A 26,903-nucleotide genomic window follows, 5' to 3' on the forward strand; every position below is an offset into this window, starting at 1 on the left:
TGCCTTTTCATTTTGTCTGTCTTTCCGTGAATGTGGTTTTTGTTCCACAGGCTACAGGATTGTAGTTCTTCTTGCTTCTGCTGGTGGATGAGGCTGTGTCCATCCTTTTGTCTTTTTATTCTGATTTATGAAAGATTTTTCTTAACTTTATCTTCTAACTCTGTTTTGAGTATTTTCATTGCTGTGATTGTATTTTTAACTTTTGAGAACTCTTTCTTTTCTTTAAATGTTTCTTTTAAAAATATCCCATTGTGTTTCATGTAAGTAATATCTTCTCTTAGTTCTCTCAGGATAATGATAGTCTTTTAAAATTAAAATTTTTAAATTTTTTTGAATTTTGAAGTGACTTTAGACTTACAGGAAAGCTGTAAAGAGAGTACATAAGTTTCCTGCACACCCTTCACCAGCCTTCCCTTAATGTTAATATCTTATATAGTTGCAGTACTTTTGTCAATACCAAGAAGTTAACATTGGTTCAGTACTATTAATTAAACTATAGACTTTACTCAGGTTTCCCCAGTTTTTTTTAAAACTTATGTGTTTTTTTAATTGTTGTTGTTCCAGGATCTAATCCAAGAAACGGCATTGCATTTAGTGGTGATGTCTCCTTAGTCTCCCCTGATCTGTGATAGTTTCTTAGTCTTTTTTTTTTAATGACCTTGACAGTTTTGAAGAGGACTGTTCAAGTATTTTGTAGAATGTCCTTTAATTCAAATTTGTCTGATGTTTTCTCATGATTATACTAGGGTTATGTGTTTGGGGGGAAAATACCACAGAAGTCAGGTTGCCCTCCTCCCCTCCCCTCCCCTCCCCCTAATTTTAATTTTTTTTTTTTTTTGCATAATCTCTTCAAGTTGCATTTTTTTTTTTTTTTTTTTTTGTGGTACCCGGGCCTCTCACTGTTGTGGCCTCTCCCGCTGCGGAGCACAGGCTCCGGACGCGCAGGCTCAGTGGCCATGGCTCACGGGCCCAGCCGCTCCGCGGCATGTGGGATCTTCCCGGACCGGGGCACGAACCCATGTCCCCTGCATCGGCAGGCGGACTCTCAACCACTGCGCCACCAGGGAAGCCCAAGTTGAGTTTGTTTCTACAGGTAGTCATTACTTTTTAAAAATTCTTTCATGTTGGAGGTTTTTCTTAGACATCTAGTAATCCTTAATTGACTGCTACAATTTAGAGAGGATTGAAAAGCTGATTCAAGATTATGAAAATATAAATGAGGCTTGTTGACTGTTAATTTCACTGTGGGTGATCTAATTGGGCATCTTAATTTGGGATCTCTAATGTTCTACTTGAGGCTTTTTTTCGTTGGTCTGGTTAGATTCTGCAAAGAAGGATCCTTCAGTTTTCCTCCTGGAGGGTGAAAATTAGGGAAAGAAGGCTGGGAGGTCTTACTCAACATGTTTACTTAATCTCTCCATTTTCAATATGGTGCCTTCCCCTTTACTGTTGCTGGCATCCCTCAGCCTAGAAACCCTCCATTTAACCCTCTCTAGAGTATAAATCTTCAGTCTCTTACCAAGATGGTAGAGCAGCAGGCACCTGGCTTTACAGCTGGGAAGAAAATCTAAGGATCTGAAGCTTCTGAAATGGAATTTCAGCCAGTCCTCTTCATAGTTCCATCTTTCACTTCCACTTCCTGGACATTTTGGAGATTCCATGATGTAAATTTTATTTATTCTAAGTTTACCACAGATGGCTCATGATTTAGTTTTCTTCGGTTTGTGTAGTCATTTATCACTCTTCCATCTGCCTTCTAAGAAAATTATCTTGCTATTGTCTCCCCTGACTTTTTTGGGGTGAGGTGGGAAGGAGTGTCTTTTTATGGCTTATGGCTTTTAAAAAATTCCTTGATTGTTGTTTTAGTGGGATTTCAGGCAGGAGCAAAAGTGGATATGTGTTCAACCTACCATCCTTATCCAAAAGTTTGGCAAGACTTCATTAAAGATTTCTTGAAAGGTGAGAAGTTTGTACCAGCTTCCTCCTTGATAAATATTCTATATCCCTGGACTGAGAAATGAGGAATAGGACAGATAAGTACACCATGTTATTTTCTCTGACTATCATACCCTAAAGAAATACGTTGCTGTTTTTTTTTTTTTCTTTTTGCCACCCCGTGTAGTTCCCTGAGCAGGGATTGAAGAATGAATCCGGGCCCTGGCAGCGGAAGCGTGGAGTTCTAACCACTGGACCACTGGGGAAGTCCCTCTACCATCTAGGTCTTTTTAAAAAAAATATTTATTTATTTATTTATTTTGGCTGTGCTGGGCCTTAGTTGTGGCAGGCAGGATCTTCATTGTGGCATGTGGGATATTTAGTTGCAGCATGCGGGATCATTTAGTTGCAGCATGTGGACTTCTTAGCTGTGGCATGCAGGCTTCTTAGTTGTGGCATGCATGCAGGGTCTAGTTCCCTGACCAGGGATAGAACCCAGGCCCCCTGCATTGGGAGTGCAGAATCTTACCCACTGCACCACTAGCGAAGTCCCCATCTAGGTCTTTATTCAGTGATTTCTTCTACATGGAATGCTCCTTCCTCTCCCTCCTTGCTTTTCTCCCTAGTTCTTCATTGCTAATGCCTTCCCACTCCAAGCAGTCTTCTTTGATCTTTTTCTTCACCATTACCACCTCCAGGTTTGGATAATGTACCCTTCTTTTATGTTTCTACACCTAGAAATTATTATAGTACTGTAACTGTTTATTTAAGTGTCCACAGCCACTTAGCCAGGGACCAAATATTATTTATCTTTGAATATACATTATTTATCTCACAAGTTGGAACACAAGTCCTTGTCATTTTAAAATTCAAAACTTGCAGGAAAGTAAAATATGGCTTAAGAAAAAGTGTATAATTCTCTTATGGATACTGAATTAATACCAAAATCCATTTAAGAGTTCATCAATAAAATGACAAAAATGAAGAGGAAAAGTCAGTGATTCTTTCTGAATAAATTTCAATGAAGTTACTATGGCTTAAAGAGCAAGGATATGTTGTGTTAGGTTGGATACTTTTATCAGTGGCTATGAAGACTAATTGCTGCCTCTTTAATTAGAATTGCTTGGAAAATACCGTGTCATTTGAATTCAAGGAGAACATGTTTACTAAGTTTGGTAAAATCTGTTCTATTTTATTTAGAGAAATATCTAAATAAATAAGTGCATTATCTATAATTAGCTTTAACTCATTTTTCAGGAACATGGAAAGCCTTCTGCAGATATTTTCAAGAGTCCCCAAATAAAAGTTCAAGAACATATATAGTTGATCTTTAAATAACAGGGGTTTGAACTGCATGGGTCCACTTAAACGTGGATATTTTTTTCAGTAGTAAATACTGCAATTACTGTAGAACCAAAGGTTGGTCACATCTGTGGATGCTGAATCTTGGATTTGAAGGAACTGCATATACGGAGGGCCCACTCTAAGTTATACACGGCTTTTTGACTGTGTGGAAGGTCAGCACCCCTAACCACTGCTGTTGTTCAAGGGTCAATTATATGTATTTTTAAATAAAAGAAAATTTGACATTGGCAACATTTGCTATAATGAAGGAAATGTTTATTTGACTAAGCAGAATATCCTACAACTGGGTCTGTGGAAAGGCCTTCTTTTGGAGGGGATAAGACAGCAGCTATATGAGCCTTCCCCAGGGGTCAATTCCATTATTTGTCCACTTAGAGGAAAAGTCTTAGCCTAATTCATGGCAAGGCTTTAGGGATACCAAACTTGTATGCAAGCAAAATGTTTGTGAGGGTACATTTTTGTCAGGACAGGGTCCATAGCTTTTATTAGATTTCTAGTAGTGTCTTGACTTAAGAAAATTTAAGAGCCATTGGTTTAGGTACTTAACTCACTGTGCTTGTTTGAGGGCATAAAGTAGGGGGGTGGGCAGAAGAGTGAGGATTAATTGTGGCTTTAAGACTTAACTTTTTGGGACTTCCCTGGCAGTCCAGTGGTTAAGACTCCGAGCTCCCAATGCAGGGGGACATGGGTTCCATCTCTGGTTGGGGAACTAAGATCCTGCATGCTGCATGGAACAACCAAAAAAAACCCAAATACACACACACACACACACACACACACACACACAACACACACAAAAGACAACTTTTTGGTATGTGTATAACTGATTCACTTTGCTGTACACCTGAAACTAGCACAACATTGTAAATCAACTATACTCCAATAAAAATTTTTAAAAATTACTTAACTTTTTGGACACAATAAGATGACATTAATGTCATGACATATATATATAACTGATACAAAATTTTACAAAGCAGTATTTATCCTTATGAAGTATGGTGAACTCTTAACATTTTCTATTCTATTGAATATTTAATTTTTAAAATGTTGGTTGTAACCCATTAACTTAATTTCTTAGTATTCTGATTATTGGTAACCCGTAGTTTGAAAAACACTGGTTTAGTGCTTGTAAAACCCTTTCCTGTACTCTCAGACCTCACAGCAGTCCCATGAGGTACATATGACCTCTTTTTATTTTTACAGATGAGGTGACTCAGAGATGGTAAGTGACTCGTTCAAGTGTGCACTGCCAGTAACGTGTCAGAGTCAGAGTGTGATCTTGGTCCTAGGTTTTGACTCCAGCTCCCCTGACACCTTTTGTTACATCCCATCCAAACTACATACTTTTCCCTTCCTCTTCTCACTCCCTTCTCTACCACAATTGTAGGGAATAGTATTAGCTCAGACTACACAATTGGTTACATCCTAATTTGCCAGTTGGCATGCCTGCACTGTCCCCAGTCTTGTTGCTTGTCATTTGGGGTCCTCTCTTAGAAGTTCTGGATTTCCCTATCAGTGTAAAGAAGTTCTTTCCTTCTTTTTTCTTCTCCACCCTAGACCAGTGGTTTTCAAGCCTGGATGTAAAGAGGTTCAATCAGTTGTGGAACTTAATATTCAAATATCTGGGTCTCCAGCAGGGATTCTGTTTTTTTTTTTTTTTTTTTTGGCTGCATTGGTTCTTCGTTGCTGTGTGTGGGCTTTCTCTAGTTGCGGTGAGCGGGAACTACTCTTCAACGCGGTGTGCGGGCTTCTCATTGGGGTGGCTTCTCTTGTTGTGGAGCACAGGCTCCAGGCGTGTGGGCTCAGTAGTTGTGATTCGTGAGCTCTAGAGCACAAGACTCAGTAGTTGTGGTGCACGGGCTTAGTTGCTCCGCGGCATGTGGGAGCTTCCCGGACCAGGGCTCAAACTCGTGTTCCCTGCATTGGCAGGCAGATTCTTAACCACTGCGCCACCAGGGAAGCCCCCAAACAGGGATTCTGATTCAGAAGATCTGGAATGGAGTTTAGACATTTTTTTTAAATAATTTTTTTAATTGAAGTATAGTTGGTGTACAGTATTGTATGTTACAGGTGTACAACATAGTGATTTACAATTTTTAAAGGTTATACTCCATTTATAGTTACTATAAAATATTGGCTAGGGACTTCCTTGGTGGCGCAGTGGTTAAGAATCCGCCTGCCAATGTAGGGAACATGGGTTTGAGCCCTGGTCCGGGAAGATCCCACATGCCGCGGAGCAACTAAGCCCGTGGGCCACAACTACTGAGCCTGCGTTCTAGAGCCCGTGAGCCACAACTACTGCAGCCCGCATGCCTAGAGCCTGTGCTCCGCAACAAAGAGAAGCCACTGCAATGAGAAGCCTGCACACCGCAACAAAGAGTAGACCCCGCTCGCCACAACTAGAGAAAGCACGCGCACAGCAACAAAGACCCAACGCAGCCAAAAAATAAAGTAAAAAGTATATATATTGGCTATATTTCCTGTGTTGTACAATATATCCTTGTAGCTTATTTTATACATAACAGTTTGTACCTCTTAATCCCCTACCCCATTATTGCCCTTCCCCCTTCCCTCTCCCCACTGGTAAGCAGTAGTTTCTTCTTGCTATCTGTGAGTCTGCTTCTTTTTTGTTATATTCACTAGTTTGTTGTATTTTTTAGATTCCGCATATAAGTGATATCATACAGTATTTGTCTTTCTCTGTCTGACTTATTTCACTAAGCATAATACCTTCCAAATCCATCCATGTTGTTGCAAATGGTGAAATTTCATTCTGTTTTTAATGGCTGAATAGTATTCCATTGTATGTATACACCACATCTTCTTTATCCATTCATGTGTTTTTAAAAAGCTCCACAGGTAATTGTTATACGTAGTCAAAGTAGAGAAACTCTACCCCAAATACATTATAATTGTTGGGCATAGAAGGAAAACCAGGATTTGGGAAGTAGCTAGAGATTCTTTGGTTCCTTAGAGTTTAGGGACTTAATAATGAGAGACCTGTCCTCTCCTTGGCTCCCAACCTTTGTGGGTGGGTATAAACATTTGGAAACATAATTAGAGCCTGACTGAGTTGTTGAGAATCTTGTGGTTCTCTTCTCCCCACTGCCTACTTTTTGATGAAATATTGGAAATCATAGGGTCAGAATGTGTCCATCAAAGTATACAATTGGAAAAGGCACCTTGTGAAATGGTAAGCTTGGATTATTGTTTAATACTTTTCATGAATAGTAAAGTCTTTGAATGTGTAATGCTTTTGATTTACAGATTTAAACCAATAGTTAAGCAACTGAACTTTATACTTCAAGTTAAATAGTATATTTGACATAGAAATGATACTTTGACTAGTTTTGTACTGTGATGAGCAAAACGGGAATTGATAAAATTTGGGTTTCTTAAAAAAAGACATTTCAAATCTCTCTCTTTCTCTCTTTAGTTCTTTTTGGAGGTGGATATCTGCTCAGACAATAAGAATTTTAAGAGGTCAGTTACAAATAATGCTTCTTCATGTTTACAGTGTGATAAAAATTTTATGTTCACGTGCTAAAATATAAAACTGTAGGCTTTTATGTTAAAAGTTGCCTTCCGCAAAAAAATATAGGCAGACTGGAGGTGGGAGGTGGGTTACCTGAAGTGGTTGAGACTGACAGTGGTAGTAATCCACCACCTTTTCTCTTCAGTTCAGGCCTGGAATCAGTGGAAATGGGACGGGCTGTGGAGTAGCTTCTAGAGTGTCTGGACAGCTTCTCAGTGATTTTCCATACACGACCTCTCTTTTCTGTGGTTTGTAGGCTTGTGCCTGGGAATACCACTCAGTGGAGCTGCCGGTTGGTGGACAGGCTCTTTAGCTGTTGCCACTTTGCTGCTTTCAGTCTCTGGAACCTATAGGTTCCTTCATGTTCTTCTTGGCTAGGAAAGAAAAATTTGAAGTTGACCTTATGGAACCTTTCATTTATTCGTTAATCCTTTTTCTTTTCTCATGGAAGTAAGGAGAATTGCTCCTTTCTCAGTGAGTTCTATTTTTTCGTGTAGTTATCTAATTTTGCTTAGACTATAAACTAGAATCTGTCCCTGAGTGCCTTATTTCTCTTGTGAAGAAGGCAGCTATTATTTTCTGTTAGTTGAGATGAAATTTGGAAAAATTTTTTTTAATCTATTATTTTTAAGCTTGATTATTCACTGCTCTAAAATGAGAAAGCAGTAGCCTTTTCACTGCTGTACTTTTTGGTGTTCTTCAGAGTGGTAAATCTGTTAGAACTTTTCCCTCCCTACCTCCTCCTCTCCCTTTTTTCCTTCCATCCTTTTTTTCTCTTTTTAATGATTTGGTTTTTTTGAAGGTTCTGGAAATGAGCCTCTTTATAAAATTTGGAGACATTAAAGAAAATTTTTTTAAAAAACCTAATATTCCAAGGGAGAAATGTATAGTGAATTTATTTATTTAATTTAATTTATTTTTTTGGCCACACCGTGCGGCATGCGGAATCTTAGTTGCCCTACCAGAGATCAAACCGGGGCCCCCCGACCCTGCAGTGGAAGCGTGGAGTCTTAACCACTGGACCGCCAGGAAAGTCCCCTGTATGATGAATTTAGACGTCAATTTTTTCCTTTCACATGATACTTTTATATTTGATTCTGGTTTTAAAAATGAAAGTTAGCCTAAGGAATCTCCAATTGGCTTTTAGGAAATGTCTATGGGTATTTTTAGCATTCCTGGCAATTTGTTATTACTGTTTTACTCTTCTAGCACAGTGGTTCTCAAATTTCAGGACTTGTTAAAATATAGATTACTGTGCCCCAACCTGTAGGTTCCAGTACAGTTCGCTAGTCTGTGGTAGAGCCCAGGTCATGCGGTTGCTGTGGCTGCTGCTGTGGTCGGGCAACCATACTTTGCGAGCCACTGCTCTAGGGTTTACAGATTCTGTTGTGTTTTTGTAAACGCATAAGCTCTGATTCATAAATTACACCGAAATTATGGTGCATGTGTCGTTTATAACACATTTAGTGATGATTCTCAAATATTTTAAAATCTTGATGTTTTATTATCTAATGTCAAAGGACATTACTGTTTACTTTTATACATCAAAGTGGTTTACAGCATATACAATTATTAATAATAAGTTTATTATTTATTTATAACCTTCTCTGAAGGCACCTCAATATCAGGACTGGGAATCATTACTCTGAATTAAAATCGTTGGTCAGGCTACAAGCTGTTTAATACTAATTTGATGTGTAGTTTTGACTTTTAAATAGCATTTTTGAAACGACAGAATAAATATTGTTTCATTTAGTTTGGGTTTTTATTGTTGTTGTGAGCTTTGAACTATGTTTTGGTCTTTGTTAATTAGTTTGCTAGCGGTTGGCAACATCTAATCCTGACTAGTAAGGCCCTGTATCTAGAAAACTTGTACTTAATTGAGATAACACCTCCATAATTTTAATTATAAATTTAAAATTTGATAGTAGATTCACTTTCTCCCTATCAATGTCAGCAATCAGCATATTAGAGTCCAAAACAGACATTTTGGGGTGAATTTTTTTGTTTTAAGTTTTTAAAAAAATAATTAATTAATTAACCTGGTTATGCCAGGTCTTAGTTGCGGCCCATGGGCTCCTTAGTTTTGGTTTGCCAGCTCCTTAGTTGCAGCACATGTGCTCCTTAGGTGTGGCATGCAAACTCTTAGTTGTGGCATGTGTGTGGGATCTAGTTCCCTGACCAGGGATCGAACCCGTGCCCCCTGCACTGGGAGCACGGAGTCTTAACCACTGTGCCACCAGCAAAATCCCTGGGGTGAATTTTTAACATGTGATTTAAGAAAAAACTCATGGGGACAAGTAAAGATTTTTTTTAATTAAAAAATACTCATCTGGAGTTTGTTTTAAAGCAAGCTGTGTATGTGTGTAGTATGTGTATACACGCATTTAGTTTGCCTTATATATGTATGTACATATGTAAATGTACTTCATGTGTGTATATTTGTATGTATATACACTTATGTAAAATTCATAGCCTCTCATAGTATAGTGTTTGGAACCAGATGATAGTTATGTAACACCAAGTTTCAAATGACCACCGCTCTCCCCAAACCCTTACCCTGCATTCTCCCCAGTGCTAACAACTGAAATCGCAGTATCACAACCAGCAACTTTCACCTACTACAGAGATTTCTCCACTGATCGTTATTATCTCTTGGACTTCACCAAATTGATAGATATTGGGAATGGCTTATAGTTTTTAGAGAGAACGTTCTTTGAGGAAAAGGGAACTGATTTTAATTTTTTAGGCGTAGTTCCCATGATCTGGATTTTCTTTTCTTTTAGAAAGCAAAGGCCTTGAAAAAGAATAGCCAAGTAAACTAGTTCTCAAATTCTGCCTTGCTTCCAAGTGCCAGCTGTGGTGTACTAGGTCTAACCTGTGACTTTCCTCAGATACAGGTTATTATCCATAACCTGCTTTTCTCACTTACCCTTCATCTTCTCCATAGCTCTGAGAGATCATTTTGAAGGAATAATGGATGAACCTTCTTCCTTGGCCAAACCTGTGGAGCTCAACCAGCACTCCCGATTCATAATTGGTTCCGTGTCTGAAGATAACTCAGAGGATGAGATTAGCAACCTGGTGAAGCTGGACCTACTGGAGGAGAAGGAGGGCTCTCTGTCACCAGCCTCTGTCTGCTCAGATACGCTCTCTGACTTGGGGATCTCTAGCCTACAGGATGGCTTGGCCTTACACATGAGGTAAGTCAGAGAAGTTTAATGTTTTACTTATTTAATCTGTCCTGTTGGTTTCATTGATCTTGTTCTGAAAAGAGCAAGAATAATTTGAGCCAAGATTTTTTCACCTTTTTCTGTATCATTGGACTTCTTTTTTTTTTTTTTTTTTTTTTTTGCGGTACGCGGTCCTCTCACTGTTGTGGCCTCTCCCGTTGCGGAGCACAGGCTCTGGACGCGCAAGCTCAGCGGCCATGGCCCACGGGCCCAGCCGCTCCGCGGCATGTGGGATCCTCCTGGACCGGGACACAAACCCGTGTCCCCTGCATCGGCAGGCGGACTCTCAACCACTGCGCCACCAGGGAAGCCCCCTTGGTTTTTTTTTGTTTTTTTTCATTGGATTTTTTGATAAGTGGGAAATGATGTATTTTGCCTGGAGTGCAGGTTTTGAAAGTGTCTTTTCCTAAATGTTCCTCTAAATTTTCTCCCGTTCCTCCTACATGCTAGGTCTTTTAGTGAGACCTAGCAAGTAAGAGTGAGGAATTTCAGTCTCCGTACTACTTTGACTAACACTGTTATAACTGTCTGAAGATTGATAGGACTTTTGCAGGGGTGGGCAAATTTGTAGTAATCTTTCTTTGAACTGCTTTATCATGTCAGAAAGTTATATTCTAATTCTGGCAGGGCCAGACTTTATTGAGGAACAAGGGGTTGTTGTAGAGCTCTCCTTTTTCTCTAGAAACACGATTCTCTACATGTAATTGAGAATGTCAGTAAATAGTAACACTAGATTATTCTTATTTATTGATGTTTGATTGAACAACCAGTGTGTGAACTTTTGGTCATTTGCTTTGCATTTCTTGGATTGAAAAGTCTGAATTAGTGGTTCTTGGTTTTTACTGTACATCAGAATCGCTTGGAGGACCTTAAGAAATGAGCCCCATCCCCAGAAATTCTGATTCAGGTGATACTGGCCTGGCTTGGAGCTGGGGCATTTTTTTTAAAGCTATTTGAGTGAGTGTAATATACAGCCAGGGTTGAGATTATTGGTTAGCCTAGATAAACATAAATTAGGGTGACTATCGCTGCTGTGATTATCTTGGTGCTTCTATAATTAATGGATCATAAAATAATCCAGCTCCTTTTTATACACCCAAGATACAGATTCTGTAGTAAAATCCTGTACTGGGTCTGGCTGAATGCAACCGTCCTGCCTATGGTTATCCCTGGGGATTTGGGGTCCTTGCTTCTGAAACATGAAGTAGTGAGTGTCAGTGGTCACCCCTGTTTGGCTACGTGGAGGTTGAAAGAAAAGAGTTAAGCAAGTTATTTATGTTTTACTTTTCCTAGAACTGCAATGAACCAGTGAGATAATTTAGCCTAATGCTTTTTATTTAAATAGATGAGAAAACTGAGGTCTAAAGAGGGAAAATAACTTGCCTAAAGGTAAATAGCTGGAAGACTGGAATTCAAAGTTAGATGCCCAGATTCCATTGAAGTAACTTTTCTCCCCTATTTCCCTGACCATACTAAGTGTCTTAATTATATAACTAGTGCAGACAAAGTTGGTGTTTAGGAGTTAGTGAATAAAGTATTATATCTAATCTCTGGGCTAAAAAGAGGAATAGAAGTCAGTATTTAGTAGCAGGGAAAAGAGGTCAGGTTTTTATCTTTATGTAAACATTTTTTCTTACTTAATAGTTCACTTAATGGTTGGCCTGAAGGCTAATACTGGGGGCGGTATCCCTGAGGTCATTTGTAAATGAGTGGGGGTTGTGACTGGTGGGATTACTTGCATTGAGGCCAAGGACCAAAGATTCTAAACCTTCTGCAATGTACTGGATAATCACACACAATGGAGAATTGTTCTCACAATGTCATGGTGCCCCTGTTGAGAAAGACTGGGTGAAATCTAAATCCTTAAAGCCACACAGCACTTGAGAAATTTGTCCAATTTGAGGCCAAGTGAAGCAGAATATCCATTCATTGGATTATGAAATTGTGAGTTTGGCAATTGTGAGATAAATACCATTATAAGAAATTCAGCTGATGATATTACAAGGCAGTTTATAGTTGCCAAATCGTTCCCAAAGTTGATGGCTCTTATTGCAAAGTCTATGGGGTCAGTGGTATGAGCACTTGAGAATTTCTTTGCATGCCCTTCTGTTGCAAAACTCATGCCTGTAGCTTGTGGAGGAACCACGGATTGAAGTGTGATCAGCAGCCTGGGAAGGAGACAGTGCCAGTTTCTACTTGCTTCTCAGATAGCTAATGTTCCAAAATAGAACAAAGGTTCTCCATTGATTCATTTCTTTTTTTTTAAACTTCCATCACTTTTTTTTTTTTTTTGGCTGCATTGGGTCTTCGTTGCTGCGCACGGGCTTACTCTAGTTGTGGCGAGCAGGAGCTACTCTTTGTTGTGGCGCGTGGGCTTCTCATTGTGTTGGCTTCTCTTTTTGTGGAGCACGGGCTCTAGGCCCCCGGGCTTCAGTTAGTTGCAGCACATGGGCTCAGTAGTTGCGGCACGCCAGCCCTAGAGCGTGCGAGCTTCAGTAGTTGCGGCGCATGGACTCAGTAGTTGTGGCTCGCAGGCTCTAGAGCGTAGGCTCAGTAGTTGTGGTGCACGGGCTTTGTTGCTCTGCAGCATGTGGGATCTTCCCAGACCTGGGATCGAACCTGTGTCCCCTGCATTGGCAGGTGGATTCTTTTTTTTTTTAACATCTTTATTGGGGTATAATTGCTTTACAATGGTGTGTTAGTTTCTGCTTTATAACAAAGTGAATCAGTTATACATATACATATGTTCCCATATCTCTTCCCTCTTGCGTCTCCCTCCCTCCTATCCTCCCTATGGCAGGTGAATTCTTAACCACTGCACCACCAGGGAAGTCCCCATTGATTCATTCATTAAGTCACTTGTGGATATGATGTCCTTGGGGGGTAATTTAAATTGTTCCAGATTCATTTTATATATTAGAAAGGACTCTTCTGACATTTGCCACCAATTAAGTAGGTGACCACAGACAATTCATGTTACCTCTTTGGACTCATATTCCTCATCTGTGAAAATGATGATATTGATTCAGATACTCCTTTTCGCCCTTTGAACCCAAATTAAATAGAGACTGGCTGAGTTTAGGATTAGCTCCCAGAATGAATAGTCTTAATCCTTCACAGGTGATACAGATTAAAAAGGCAGGTACATTCTTAAAAGATGCTAACTGGAGATCATCTAAAACCAAGTGAAGTAATTGCCATAGTATAGGATGAGAGTGGGCCCCTGTCTCAAGTTGGGGCTTTGTTTTAAGTGCTAAATGAGAAGTCAAGTGGGTGTGATGGATGAATAGGCAGAAAAAGAAAACAGACTTTTCCAGAATTGGAGATGACTTGCATCACATGTTCTCTAGAGTGCCAGGGTAAGATTGGATTAATCACTCTCTAAGCTTTATGACCCAGACATTTGAAAATAATACCCTAAGAAAGTAGTTGTAGCTTGGTGGGAATATATAGGCATCATTGTAGATGACTGTGCTTTGGCTTTTTTTTTTTTTTTTGCGGTACGCGGGCCTCTCACTGTTGTGGCCTCTCCCATTGCGGAGCACAGGCCCCGGACGCGCAGGCTCAGCGGCCATGGCTCACGGGCCCAGCCGCTCCGCGGCATGTGGGATCTTTCCGGACCGGGGCACGAACCCGTGTCCCCTGCATCGGCAGGCGGACTCTCAACCACTGCGCCACCAGGGAAGCCCTGGCTTTTTATTTTTAGAGATGATCGGCTAGGGTTTGTGACCTGTATATCAGCTAGGTTGATACGTTTCTGAACCTTACTATTATTTTTTTTTTCAGTTTTCATAAAGGTTTATTTCATTATTGGTGGGTAGCGCATTTAACAGTTAAATACATTTAAATAATGTGTAAGTGACTGCGCGACTGCAGCATTGGTAACTAGATAGATAACCAATTCAACTAGAAACCAGCTAACAAGTAACTCTCTAAATATTTAAAATGCAGCTCTTGTTTAGATCATCCTTTGTTTTGATCACCTTCTGGGGGGCAGGGAAAGCCGGCTGGTCACACTGGAAATATATAAGGCCAAATCTTCTGATATCCATTCCCAGAGGTTTCGCTCAGCTGGATTAAGCCTCCAACTCCAGGGCAAGCCCAAGCTTGTGGCCTCCAGCATTAATGCTCTTCCCATCTACCAGAGCAGACAGTGTAAGCTTCACACCAGGCCTCAGAGTCTGAGTGTAGCACACACTCCAGTTAAACTAGAGTTGTTGACTTTTGCAGAAATGGAAGCAGTGGGATCCAACTGATATTTAGCTGCAATGCCAAAGCTAGTGCAGTTGGTTCCTGCAGTGCCAAAGCTACTGCAGTTGGTTCCAAGCAGGGTTTACTGAAGTGTCAACATCTTCACATACTTTCTGATAAATTGACCCTCCAAATTCTGTCCCATCATTGATGTTAGTGTGTAGCTGGAAGTCCCCAGTCCTGTAGCCCACTGCAAAATTATTCCTTGTCAGCTTTGATTTGGCACTGTCAAAGGTCATCTGGTGCCCAGCAAGCCAGCCCTCATAACCAAAGACCGCTGGACTGTGGATTGCAGGTCCAGCAAAATCAAAGCCAACATCACAACCAAGGTTTATACACTCCCTCTTGTAAGAAGACTTGATTTTACCTCTTTTCTTTCCCGTGTTTGGTGAAAAGGTGGTATCGGATGTCAGTTTCAAACCTTGACAAATCTGGTCTTCAATAGCGATTCCTGTTCCCAGAGTGTTATCAGTGTTCCACTTTTCTGTGAAAGTCAGACCATACTCACACCATTTCTATTTGGTCTCCAAGGTCCCAGTAACTTTACCAGTGCCTGTGTTAGATTAACCAGATGTTGAGAATTCCACCCCACTGCATGACTTTGTTTTCACATCTAGTTTCACCAGCCCAAAACCAAATCCTTTGTTGAAAATATCTCTGGCAGCTTTGCCAAGGTACATTGGCCTCGGGCAGTTCTGTCGGTAGACCTCGGGTAAAGGTGATCTCGTGGTCTCCTGGGGGTAAGGGGCTGAGGCAGGTCACTCGGGGTCGGGCTGCAGCTGCCAAGGTTGGAGGGCGAAGTTCATTATTAATATTTAATTGAACATTTGAGGAGAAAAACCATTAAAGACTGAATGTAAGCATCTCAATTTTGATACCTAATGTATGATTTGGTGGCATATAATAGAGCCATCTAGTTGTATGGATGCTGACATTTTCTCTGCTCCTTGTGGGATGCCACTTGAGGTCAGATTGCTCTGCATACTTACAATGCTGTGCAAATCCAGATTACCCCACAGTATCACACTATCAAACAAACAAAGATAGTAATCAGTTTTGTCAACTAGCATGCTGATTTCCTGGTTGAAGTCCAGTTGGAGACAGGTTAGCCTCACAGTTGGATCTTTTACCTCTTAAGGTACTGTGATTTCTTTAAATCTTTTTTGTACTATAATTCATGTATTTGAAACTCCATCTCAATTTTCTCTTAAAGTTCTTAAAAATGTATACTCAAAATATCAAAGGGCTAACATTTTATGTTTAGCAAGCATGTTTGGTTAATGACTTTATTTGAGAACAATCTGTAAATGCTGGGGGGGGTGTGTGTGTGTGTGTGTGTGTGTGTGTGTGTGAGTGTGTGTGTATATGTGTGTATATATATCTATCTATCTATATATCTATATATAGATAGATAGATATATATATCTATATATATAGCCCATATATATATATCTATATATATAGCCCATAACTAGAGAGTTTTGATGCCATTTTCTAATTAGAAATAATCTTTAAAGTTTCTCCAGTGACGCCAGTCATGGAATGCAGACAGGTAATATACCGGATTTGGGATCAGCTCCTAGATACCGTACTTCATGGTCATATTAAAAATTTCATATAGGGGCTTCCCTGGTGGCACAGTGGCTGAGAGTCCGCCTGCCGATGCAGGAGACACCGGTTCGTGCCCCGGTCTGGGAGGATCCCACATGCCGCGGAGCGGCTGGGCCCGTGAGCCATGGCCGCTGAGCCTGCGCGTCCGGAGCCTGTGCTCCGCAACGGGAGAGGCCACAAGAGTGAGAGGCCCGCGTACCGCAAAAAAAAAAAGAAAAAAGAAAAATTTTCATAGAGAGCTGTACCGAGCTTCATCCATAAGAAATAAGGTGATTCTAACCTTAGTTAGAATCTGAGAGAATCTGGGAGTGGTTCTCAGCTTCCATTCCCATTGACTGGGTCAAGAGGGAAGTTATAGCGAACAAGAATAGTAAGAGAGCTGACCTATTCCTGCTACATCCTATCCTATTTTTCACATTGTCTGTATGAATTAGCAGTCCTGTTTTCTCAGTGACTAATTAGGAAAATAATAGTAATGATTGGTAACATTATCAAGTGCTTTACTATATGCCAAACTCTCTGATGTGCTTTATGTGGAGTGTCACACTTAATCTCCACTGCAGCAAACCCACAAGGCAAGTAATATACTCTTATTACCCATAATTTATGGATGGGGAATTTATGGATAGGGAATTACCCAATCAGAGCACATACTGTCAGCCACTACACTAAAACAAGAACCCTGGGTGTAATAGATAGGTTGTGTCCTCTTTGAGCAATTTTTCTCTAATTAAACGTCAGCCTTATTTAAAAGGGACAGAAGTTAGAAAAAATATATATATATATTTTTAGAATTTTATTTTTTTTGATGTGGACCTTTTTTTTTTTAAGTCTTTATTGAATTTGTTACAGTATTGCTTCTGTTTTGTGTTTTGGTTTTTTGGCCGTGAGGCATTTGGGCTCTTAGCTCCTGGACCAGGGATTGAACCTGTACCCCCTGCATTGGAAGGCAAAGTCTTAACCACTGGACTGCCAGGGAAGTCACTGAAAATATATTTTTACATAATGCTTTATTAAAGAAGCAGTAAGGAAAATTAAAAACAAAATAGTAGAAAGCAAACATAAAGCCTTGTATATCCACCACCCAGAGATAACTCCTGCTAATACCCTATTGTATAGTCTTCTGGATCCTTTTCTGTGCATAGGTGCATATGCATTTCTTGCTACTGAGATGAGATCATCCTGTATACATTGTTTTACAGTCTCTTTTTTGGCAAAAATTTCCACTTTTATATTTCAATAAATTTTCATCTCATCTAATGTGTACACCATATTCAAGTTTCTCCAGTTGACTCTAAAATCCTGTTTCATCCAATCTGGTATCAAATCCAGGACCATACGTTGTATATTATATCCCTTAAATTTCTTAATCTATCGGTACCCTCTTTTTTTTTTGGTGACAGTGACTCGTTGAAAAGGAAGGTAGCAAATCATGAAAGTATATGGCTACTAGTGATAGTTTGGTGGTATAGAGATAAATGGAAGGAAAAATAAAGGATAATTTACCATTCCACACTTTTTATTGTTATAGCATGTGTAGCACAACAACTTGGTGTTGCACTAATGATGATATTTTAGTGGATTTTACAATCATAATGAAAGTGACCATTATCAAATATTGTATGATTTGACCAAAAGCTATGAAGAACAAGAGCTTTCTAGTTTTAGCTGTATATATTTGTGTTTGACCTGGAAAGAAACAAGGATTCTCTTTATTTTTTAGTTTCTCACTTTTAAACTCCTGAGTCTGAAGTGATTTCATTTAAATCTAGTGATGGAGGTGAAAATAAATAGCTGCAAAAGCCCTTGGAAAAGTAAAATGTGCCATACTGGTATAATATATTATTTATTATGGAGGAGTCCATTTGTGAGGTAAATTTTCATATTAGGGCTTTTGGGAATTTAGATCTGAAAGGCTTTTTTTTTTTAATAACTTTTTTTTTTTTTTTTTGCGGTACGCGGGCCTCTCACTGTTGTGGCCTCTCCCGTTGCCGAGCACAGGCTCCGGACGCGCAGGCTCAGCGGCCATGGCTCACGGGCCCAGCCGCTCTGCGGCATGTGGGATCTTCCCGGACCAGGGCACGAACCCGTGTCCCCTGCATCGGCAGGCGGACTTTCAACCACTGCGCCACCAGGGAAGCCCTGAAAGGCTTTTGATTACAGCAAACATTTACTGTCAACATTATAATTTATATGTTGAGAATAACCATTATTGAGAGGGCAGGAAACTTCATTTCCCCTTCCTCTCTTTTGGCTCTTCTCTCTCGAGCTGTAACATGGGGAATAAGGAAACTGCCTCTAGTTTTGAGTTTATATTATGGCTTTGCTTGCGGATGGGCCTGTAAGAGTGTTCTTATGTTTGGCTTTCTTAGGATTTCCCATTTAGCTTCCCTGAGCTTCCCCCCTTCCCCCAGCAGCTCTCCAAACTCTTTACTCTCAATACTTCTTCCTTGATATTCTGAGGTTCCCAGTTGCCATGGTACCTCAGAAGTGGAGCAGACAGAGAAGGTCATTATGAGATCTGCAACGTGGTACTTTTTTGCTGAGGGCAATAGTTTCCTGTCTCTATCTCCCACTCATTCCTTCTTTCCATTCAGAAAACAGGAGCTGTCTCTGTCTGTGTGTGTATTATAGTCTCCAGAGTTTATTCTACAAACGTAGTTAATTGGAGGCATGAAATTACAAATGTTCTAATGTTCAGGACAGTTGCTTGAAAGTGTTTATTCCTTTTGGTACTTCTAGTGTAATGCATACATTTCCCCCCTCTGTTTTTCCTGTTAATATGAATTTAAAAGTGAAGTTTGCTTTTACTACTTGATTTTTTTAAAATTATGAGATGTACGCTTATTAGAGAAAATTTGGAAATCCAAAAAGTATAAAGAAAGAAATAAAAAACAATCCAAGATATGACCATCCAGCAATAACTGCTGTTAATATTTGATATGTTTCCTTTCAGTGTTTTTTACCCCTTAAGGATAAATTTCGTCAAAAAGTATATACATAGGTGATGTTGTAATGAATACACAGCTCTGTTTCCTGCTTTTTCCCCCCACATAACAATATTTTCTCATGTCCTTAAAAATCTTTCATAAACGTGACTTTTTCAGAGTGCTAAAGTAGGGTTATGCTTGTTTCTAAGTGGCCTTCCCTACTATGGGCTCTTTGGTTTCTGAGGCAGTTTATTACTCCTTGATGATCTACTTTTTATTTTCCAAAAAATTTTTTGACATCTATAATCTGTTGGGGGGGTCTCTTCCATTCTCTTTGTCCTTATATCTTTATACCTCTTTTACTATTTTATTGTCATTTTTGTGATTTTGGTAGGGAACAGTAATAAACAAATGCTCACACTTTCAACTGGTAGTCCCATTCACTTCTTAATCTAGCGCAGTTGGGTTTCTGCATTTACCATTTCTTGTAGCTACTCTTAGAAAACTCTAAGCTACTTCTAAGCTACTCTTAGAAAACTGTTGAAACTACTCCTTATGTTCTACGAACATAATCTCCCAATTCTCTTTTCTGATCCTTCCCTCTTAGGTGCTTGAATAGGCTTGTTTTTTGTTTTTATTTATTTATTTATTCATTCATTCTTGGCTGCGTTGGTTCTTTGTTGCTGCGCACGGGCTTTCTCTAGTTGCGGTGAGCAGGGGCTCCTCTTCGTTGCGGTCCATGGGCTTCTCATTTGCAGTGGCTTCTCTTGTTGCGGAGCACAGGCTCTAGGCACTCAGGCTTCAGTGGTTGTGGCGTGTGGGCTCAGTAGTTGTGGCTCGTGGGCTCTAGAGCACAGGCTCAGTAGTTGTGGTGCTCGGGCTTAGTTGCTCCGCGGCATGTAGGATCTTCCTGGACCAGGGCTCAAACCCGTGTCCCCTGCATTGGCAGGAGGATTTTTAACCTCTGCGCCACCAGGGAAGCCCTACGTATTCTTGTTGATCCTATCCCCCAGTAATTCTTGAATTCGTCCCCTTCTTTCCATTGTTACTGCCATTGCTCTTGTTCTTATTTGGATTATGGCAATAGTATTTTAGCGCTTCTCCAGTCTCTTTCCCCCTACAGTATAAGCACCACATGGCCATTGTCATCTCTCTAAGGTAAACTGATCATCTCACAGCACTATTCAGTGGGTCCCCATTATCCATAGGATATTTTAGTGTCTAGCCAAACACTGTGCCAGGGTCCTCATGTTCTTTCTTTCTTTTTTTTTTTTTAAATTATTTCAAAAATTTATTTATTTATTTTTGGCTGTGTTGGGTGTTCGTTGCTGCATGAGGGCTTTCTCTAGCTGCGGTGAGCGGGGGCTACTCTTCGTTGCGGTGTGTAGGCTTCTTATTGTGGTGGCTTCTCTTGTTTCAGAGCACGGTCTGTAGGCACGCGGCTTCAGTAGTTGTGGCTCGCGGGCTCTAGAGCACAAGCTCAGTAGTTGTGCAGCACAGGCTTTGTTGCTCCGCGGCACGTGGGATCTTCCTGGACCAGGGCTTGAACCCGTTCCCCTGCATTGGCAGGTGGATTCTTAACCACTGCACCACCAGGGAAGTCCGCTAATGTTATTTCTAATACTCACAACAGCTGTAATCATTATGATGGGCTTAATGAGATCTGTAAGGGGCCCACTAATGTCTCAGAGATGTTTGAACTGGGTTTTGAAGGATGAACAGAAAACAGACAAGACAAGCTAACAGAGATAGGTGTGTGTGTAGTAGGAAGGGTAGAGATGGTGAGGTTGACAACATGTGTAAAGGTGCCAGACTGGAAACATCCAGCATGTTCAGGCAGTTGTAAGACATGGAGTATCACTGGAATGTAGGGGGGACAGGGTAGTTAGAGCAGTGGAAGAAGAGGCTGGTGAGATAAAGTTCAGATGGTTAAGGGTCTTGTATGTCATACTAATGTTGCAGGAAGAAGGACCCCTGCCAGGGCCCGAGAGTGGGCTCTTGTTTAACACTTGGAAGTGAATTGTCCGAGGAGACACATGTGCTGACAAAGCAAGAGACTTTATTGGGAAGGAGTGCCCAGGCGGAGAGCAGTAGGGTAAGGGAACCCAGGAGATCTGCTCTGCCACGTGGCTTGCAGTCTCGGGTTTTATGGTAATTGGATTAGTTTCCAGTGGTCTCTGGCCAATCACTCTGACTCAGGGTCCTTCCTGGTGGTGTGGGCATCACTCAGCCAAGATGGATTCCAGCGGGAAGGATTCTGGGAGGTTGGTAGGACATACGGACTGGCGTCTCCTCTCTCCTTTTGACCTTTCCCAAATTCTTCCAGTTGCTGGTAGCTTGTTAGTTCTGCGTTCCTTACCAGGACCTCCTGTTGCAAGTGGCTACTATCTTGCCTGGCCAGGGTGGGTGGTTTCAGTCACTAACACTAAGACATATACAAGATGGAAAACATGGGGACTTCCCTGGTGGCACAGTGGTTAAGAATCCGCCTGCCAATGCAGGCGACATAGGTTCGAGCCCTGGTCTGGGAAGATCCCACATGCCATGGAGCAACTAAGCCCGTGTGCCACAACTACTGAAGCCCATGCACCTGGAGCCCGTGCTCCGCAACAAGAGAAGCCCATGCACCACAATGAAGAGTAGCCCTCGCTCGCCTCAACTAGAGAAAGCCCGCGCACAGCAACGAAGACCCAATGCAGCCAAAAATAAATAAGTTTATTATTTTTTTTAAAAAAAGATGGAAAACAGTATTTAGGTTTGGCTGTACAACAGAATCATCTGCGGAGCTTTATTCCTGAGCCCTGTCTCAGACTGATTAAATTACAGTCTCTGGTTATTCTGCTACTCTCCAGGTGAGTCTGATCTGAAACCTGAGCTGAGAATCACTTTTTCAGAGTTTAGAGCAATGCCTGGCATATAGTATATGCTTAATAAATGTTTGTTGCATTGAAATTAAAGTTGTGCAAGTAGATTTGATCACTGTGAGGAAGAGTATATAGGTAGGAGGGAAATGTATCTTAAGGAAATGTCTACCTTCAGATGGAAGGAGGGGGAAAAAGGAGACAGGAAATGATCGGTGAGGTAGAAGGAGAACCAAGAAAACCAGAGGAAAGATGATTTAAAGGTAGAAGATGTGACATGAAGTGGTGAATAGAGATGAAAGATGGAGAAAAAGTCCTGGAGTTAAGGGTCAGAGAAGCCTGAGGTGAACAGCTTTAAGTAGATGGCAAGAGATAAAGTAATGAACAAATGGTGAAAGAACAGGAATTTCAACAGTTCACCTCTTAAGAAGTTGATGGCAAGGAAGAAAATACAATAATTACTTAAGGGCATTATAGGATCTGCTCACCTGCTGCCTCTCCCACCCCTCTCCTCCCCCTCCCCCTCCCACTACTCCCCCCACCCCTCTTTTGTCTCCTCCCCCAAGCTCTCTCAGGTTTTCTTATTGGAATGCCCTTCTCCTGACTGTTGAAATTCCTTTCATACTTTGGGGTCCTCACGTTTTAAGGTCCTTCTCAAATGCTGGCTGTGCTGTGAAATTCTTCTTGTTCTTTCTCCTATTTTGTAGTTCTCTTCTGGAAATTTGGCCTTCCATTTTTTTCCACAACAACAGTTTCATTCTTTTCCATTGTCCTTAAACCAGCAGTCTCCCTTTCTGCTAGTCCCTGCCTCCTCTAGACACACTTTCAGTTCATAACTTTGCCTCATATTTCATGGAGAAAATAGAAACTATCAGACCAGAAATTCTTCCTCCAGACACTTAATTTCAAGCTTACTTGTATCTGTACTCATATTCTTATCTTTGTCATTGATTTTTAGTTTAATCCATTGTATTCAGAGGATATACTCTATGTAATTTCAAATTTTTGAAATTTGTTTATACTTTATGGCTTAGCATATGGTCTACTTTGGTACAGTTTTTTTTTGATTGGTTTGTTTTGTTTTCGTTTTTTGGAATTTTTTTGGCTGCGCCGTGTGGCTTGCAGGATCTTAGTTCCCTGACCAGGGGTCGAACCTGAGCCCTCAGCAGTGAAAACGCTGAGTCCTAACCACTGGACTGCCAGGGAATTCTCTGGTAAAGTTTTATAAACACTTGCAAAGAATGTGTATTTTGTATTTGTTGGTTATAAAATTCTATACATGTCAATTAAGTTGAGTTTTTCAATTGTGTTGTTTTTCTGTATCCTTGATGTTTTTTGCCTAATTGTTCTCAGTTGCTGAAAGAGGAATATTAATTAATCTCACTGTCAGAATCCTGAATCCTATAAATCAATGAGAAAAAGATATTTCAATGTCTTTTGAAGACATTCAACCCAATAGAAATATAAGGAAAAGACTTGAACTTCACAAAAGAAGGTGCCTGGACGGCAAATAAGCTTATGAAAATAAGCTGTTTAATATCATTGATCATCAGGGATTTGCAGATTAAAAATCACTATGAAGTAATTGCCATCCCAACCAAAAAGGCCAAAATTAAAAGACTGACAATGTCAAGTGTTAGCAAGGGTGTACGACACATGGAAGTCCCATACATAGCTAACGGGAATAAACGTAGGCACAACCACTTTAGAAAAGTATTTGGGCAGTATCTTTTACGGCTGTAAACATACATATACTCTGTCAACAAGCAAGTCCTTTCCTTGCTATTTACCCAAAAGAAATGAGTGCATTTGTCCATCAAAAACCAAGTTCAAGTACAGTCAAAATTCATAAAAAAACAGAATGTCCACCAATAGAATAAATAAATCATGTAGTAGTCACACAATGGAATGCTACATGCAATGAAAATGAACAAACTACTGCTATGCCACAACATGGATGAATTTCATGGACATAATATTGATCAAATACATACAGTACGGCACTATACATATGAAGTTCAAAAACAGGCAAAACTGATTGATGGTGATAGAGTTCAGAATAGTGTTTACATTGGGGAAGATATTGACTGGAAAGGAAGCACACTGGAGCCTTCTGAGACTGTGGAAATAATCGGTATCTTAATGGAGTGGTTGATTATGTGCATATGTACATATGTAAAATTAATTGAGTGTATAATTAAGACTTTGCACTTTATTGTATGAAATTACATCTCAAAAAGTAGATAAAACAGGCAGGACTTCCAGCTATAACTTAGTGAGGAGGTGAACAAATCCTTAATCCCAAAAAGCAACTACGAAGCTTGACAAAACCATTTCAGCCTTAAAATCAACTATAAGGCATACAACAGTCTGAGAGAAGTTTATATTTGAAAAACTGCTGAAATTCAATAAGAACAGTAGGAGTCTGTGGTGTTCTTGTCAGGACTTTTCCCATTCCCTTCCCTCAGCTTGGTTGGCATGGAGGTTTTGCCTCTGTGGGTATGCCATAAGGGCTGGAGTTTTTGATGCTGCAGTTGAAGGGAGCATACTCCTTTTGGGTAGTGGATGATGCCCATGCTCCCCAGTGACATTGTCAGTAGAAGTGACCATCTGGCAGGGGATGAGAGAGGTGGGCCAACCGCTCTACTAGCCTGAGGTGTGTTTGTGGTTGGGGTGAGCATATTGCTGGTTGAGCCTGCGTGCGTGCACAGAGTGGACATGACAGGGCTCAGCAGAAAGTTAAAGCCAGGACATACTTGAAAATGTCCTGAACTTTAAATGTGGTACTCTGCCTTACACACAGACACATAAACGGAGTACAAAAGCCTTACTGGCCCCAGGTGTTTGGGTATAACCCCTGCCTAATCACTGGCTGACATTTAAGTTTTGCAAACATAGAGGTAACACCTTAGGAAGGAGGTTGAAACATAAAAGCACATGATAAGAAGAAATTGAGCTGAGGCATCAGTGATTGTACGCTTTGTGGGAGAGAGATTTCACAGATTTAGCCCAGGCAAATTATTAAGCCAAGAAAGAAAAACAAACAAGTAAGCATTAGTAACAACAGCAATCTTCATGGGTAAAAGAGATCAGAATCCAGAGTTGATACAATAAATTGTTTAATATGTTAAGTTTTCAACAAAAAAATAATGAGATGTGAAAAGAAATAGGAAAGTTAGCCCATATTTAGGAAAAAAGTCAATATAGACTGTCTCTGAGTGTCTAGATGCTGGATTAGCAGACAGAGTCTTCAAATCAGGTATCATAAATGTATTCAAAGAACCAAAAGAAAGCATGTTTAAAGAATTTTTTAAAAGTATGACAACAATGTATCAATAAATAATATTCTCAGTAAGGAGAGAGAAATTTAAAAGAAGCAAATGTCACCAAAGAGGATATACAGATGGCAAATAAAGATGTGAAGAGATGTTTAAAATCACTAGCTATTAGGGAAGTGCAAATTAAGACAGTAAGTATTACTATACAACTGTCAGAGTGCCTAAAATAAAAACTAGTGACAACACCAAATGTTTGCAAGAATGTGGAGTAATTGGAAAACTTGTACATAGTTGGTGGGAATGTAAATGATACAGCCAGTCTGGAAAATAATTTGGAAATTTCTTATAAAACTAAATATTTACCATATGTTCCAACAATTCCATTCCTAGTTACATACCCATAAGAAATGAAAGCATATGTTCACATAAAAACTTGTACATGAATGTCCACAGCAACATTATTCATAATAACTATAAAGTGGAAATAACCCAGTATCCATCAACTGATAAATGGATAAACAAAATGTGGTATGGCCATACAGTGGAAAATTATTTGGCCATAAAGAGAAATGAAGTATGGATACATGCTACAACTTTGAAAACATTATGCTAAGTGAAAGAAGCCACATATGATATCATTCCATTTATATGAAATATCTGGAATAGGCAAATCTATAAAGACAGAAAGTAGATTAGTCATTGCCTAGGACTGGGGAGGGGACTGGGGGAAATAGGGAGTGTCTGCTATTGAGTACAGGGTTTCTTTTGGGGGTAAGGAAAATGTTCTAAAATTGATTGTGATGATGGTTCACAACCATGTGAATATAATAAAAACCATTGAATTATATACGTTAAATGGCTGAAATATATGGTATGTGAATTATATCTCAATAAAGTTGTTAAGGATTTTAAAATGAGATTAGCAAGGTCACAGGCTATAGGATCCATATACAAAAATTAGTTGTATTTCTGCATACTAGCTAGCAATGAACAAGCAAAAAATTAAATTAAAAAAATTTTATTCACTATGGCAATGAAAATAATAAAATGCTTAGGAATAAATTCAACAAAAATAGTATAAGACTTGTACATTAAAAATTATATTACTGGGACTTCCCTGGTGGTCCAGTGGTTAAGAATCTGTCTTGTAATGCAGCAGATGCTGGTTTGATCCCTGGTCGGGGAACTAAGATCCCACATGCCACCGGGCAACTAAGCCTGGGCGCCGCAACTACAGAGCCCACGTGCCACAACTAGAGAGAAGCCTGCACACTGCAATGAAGCAAAAAGGCTGTGCACTGCAACTAAGACCCAACGCAGCCAAAAAATAAAAATAAAATTAAATTATATTACATTGCTGAGAGAAATTGAAGAAACTTAAAGTCTAAATACAGGCATACCTTGTTTTATTGCACTCGCTTTATTGCACTTCACAGATAATTGCATTTTACAAATTGAAGGTTTGTGGCAACCCTGCATTGTCAGATGATGGTTAGCATTTTTTAGCAATAAAATCTTTTAAAATTAAGGTATGTACATTTTTTGGTAGACATAATGCTATTATTGAACACTTAGTAGACTATAGTATAGAGTAAACCTAACTTTTCCATGCATTGGGAAACCAAAAAATTCATGTGACTTACTTTATTGCAATATTCACTTTATTGTGGTGGTGAATTGTGGAACCAAACCTGCAATATCTATGAGGTATGCCTATAAATGGAGAGACAGTCCATGTTTGGGAATTGGAAAACTCAATATTGTCAAAATGGTGATTTTCCCTAAATTGATCTTTAAATTCACAGTCCATGTCAAAATCCTAGGAGGATTTGTTTTTTCTTTCTAGAATTTGCCAAACTCATCCTAAAATTTACATGGAAACCTAAAGGACCTAGAATAGA

At 39.9% G+C, this 26,903-nt stretch overlaps 1 protein-coding gene and 1 pseudogene across 1 annotated transcript in view; one reads left to right on the top strand and one right to left on the bottom strand.

The window, feature by feature from the left end:
* The window catches only part of ACACA (acetyl-CoA carboxylase alpha), a 233,868-nt gene that overhangs the window by 14,872 nt on the left and 192,093 nt on the right, over nt 1–26,903 (top strand). Inside the window, 2 exon segments of the mRNA XM_059997545.1 lie at nt 6,740–6,786; nt 9,789–10,041. Coding sequence (XP_059853528.1) covers nt 9,815–10,041 — 227 coding nt within the window. The 5' untranslated portion in view covers nt 6,740–6,786; nt 9,789–9,814.
* On the bottom strand, nt 13,759–15,441 carry LOC132414729 (voltage-dependent anion-selective channel protein 2 pseudogene; annotated as a pseudogene).

This window comes from Delphinus delphis, chromosome 19, assembly GCF_949987515.2.
Source record: "Delphinus delphis chromosome 19, mDelDel1.2, whole genome shotgun sequence".
Taxonomy (NCBI): domain Eukaryota; kingdom Metazoa; phylum Chordata; class Mammalia; order Artiodactyla; family Delphinidae; genus Delphinus; species Delphinus delphis.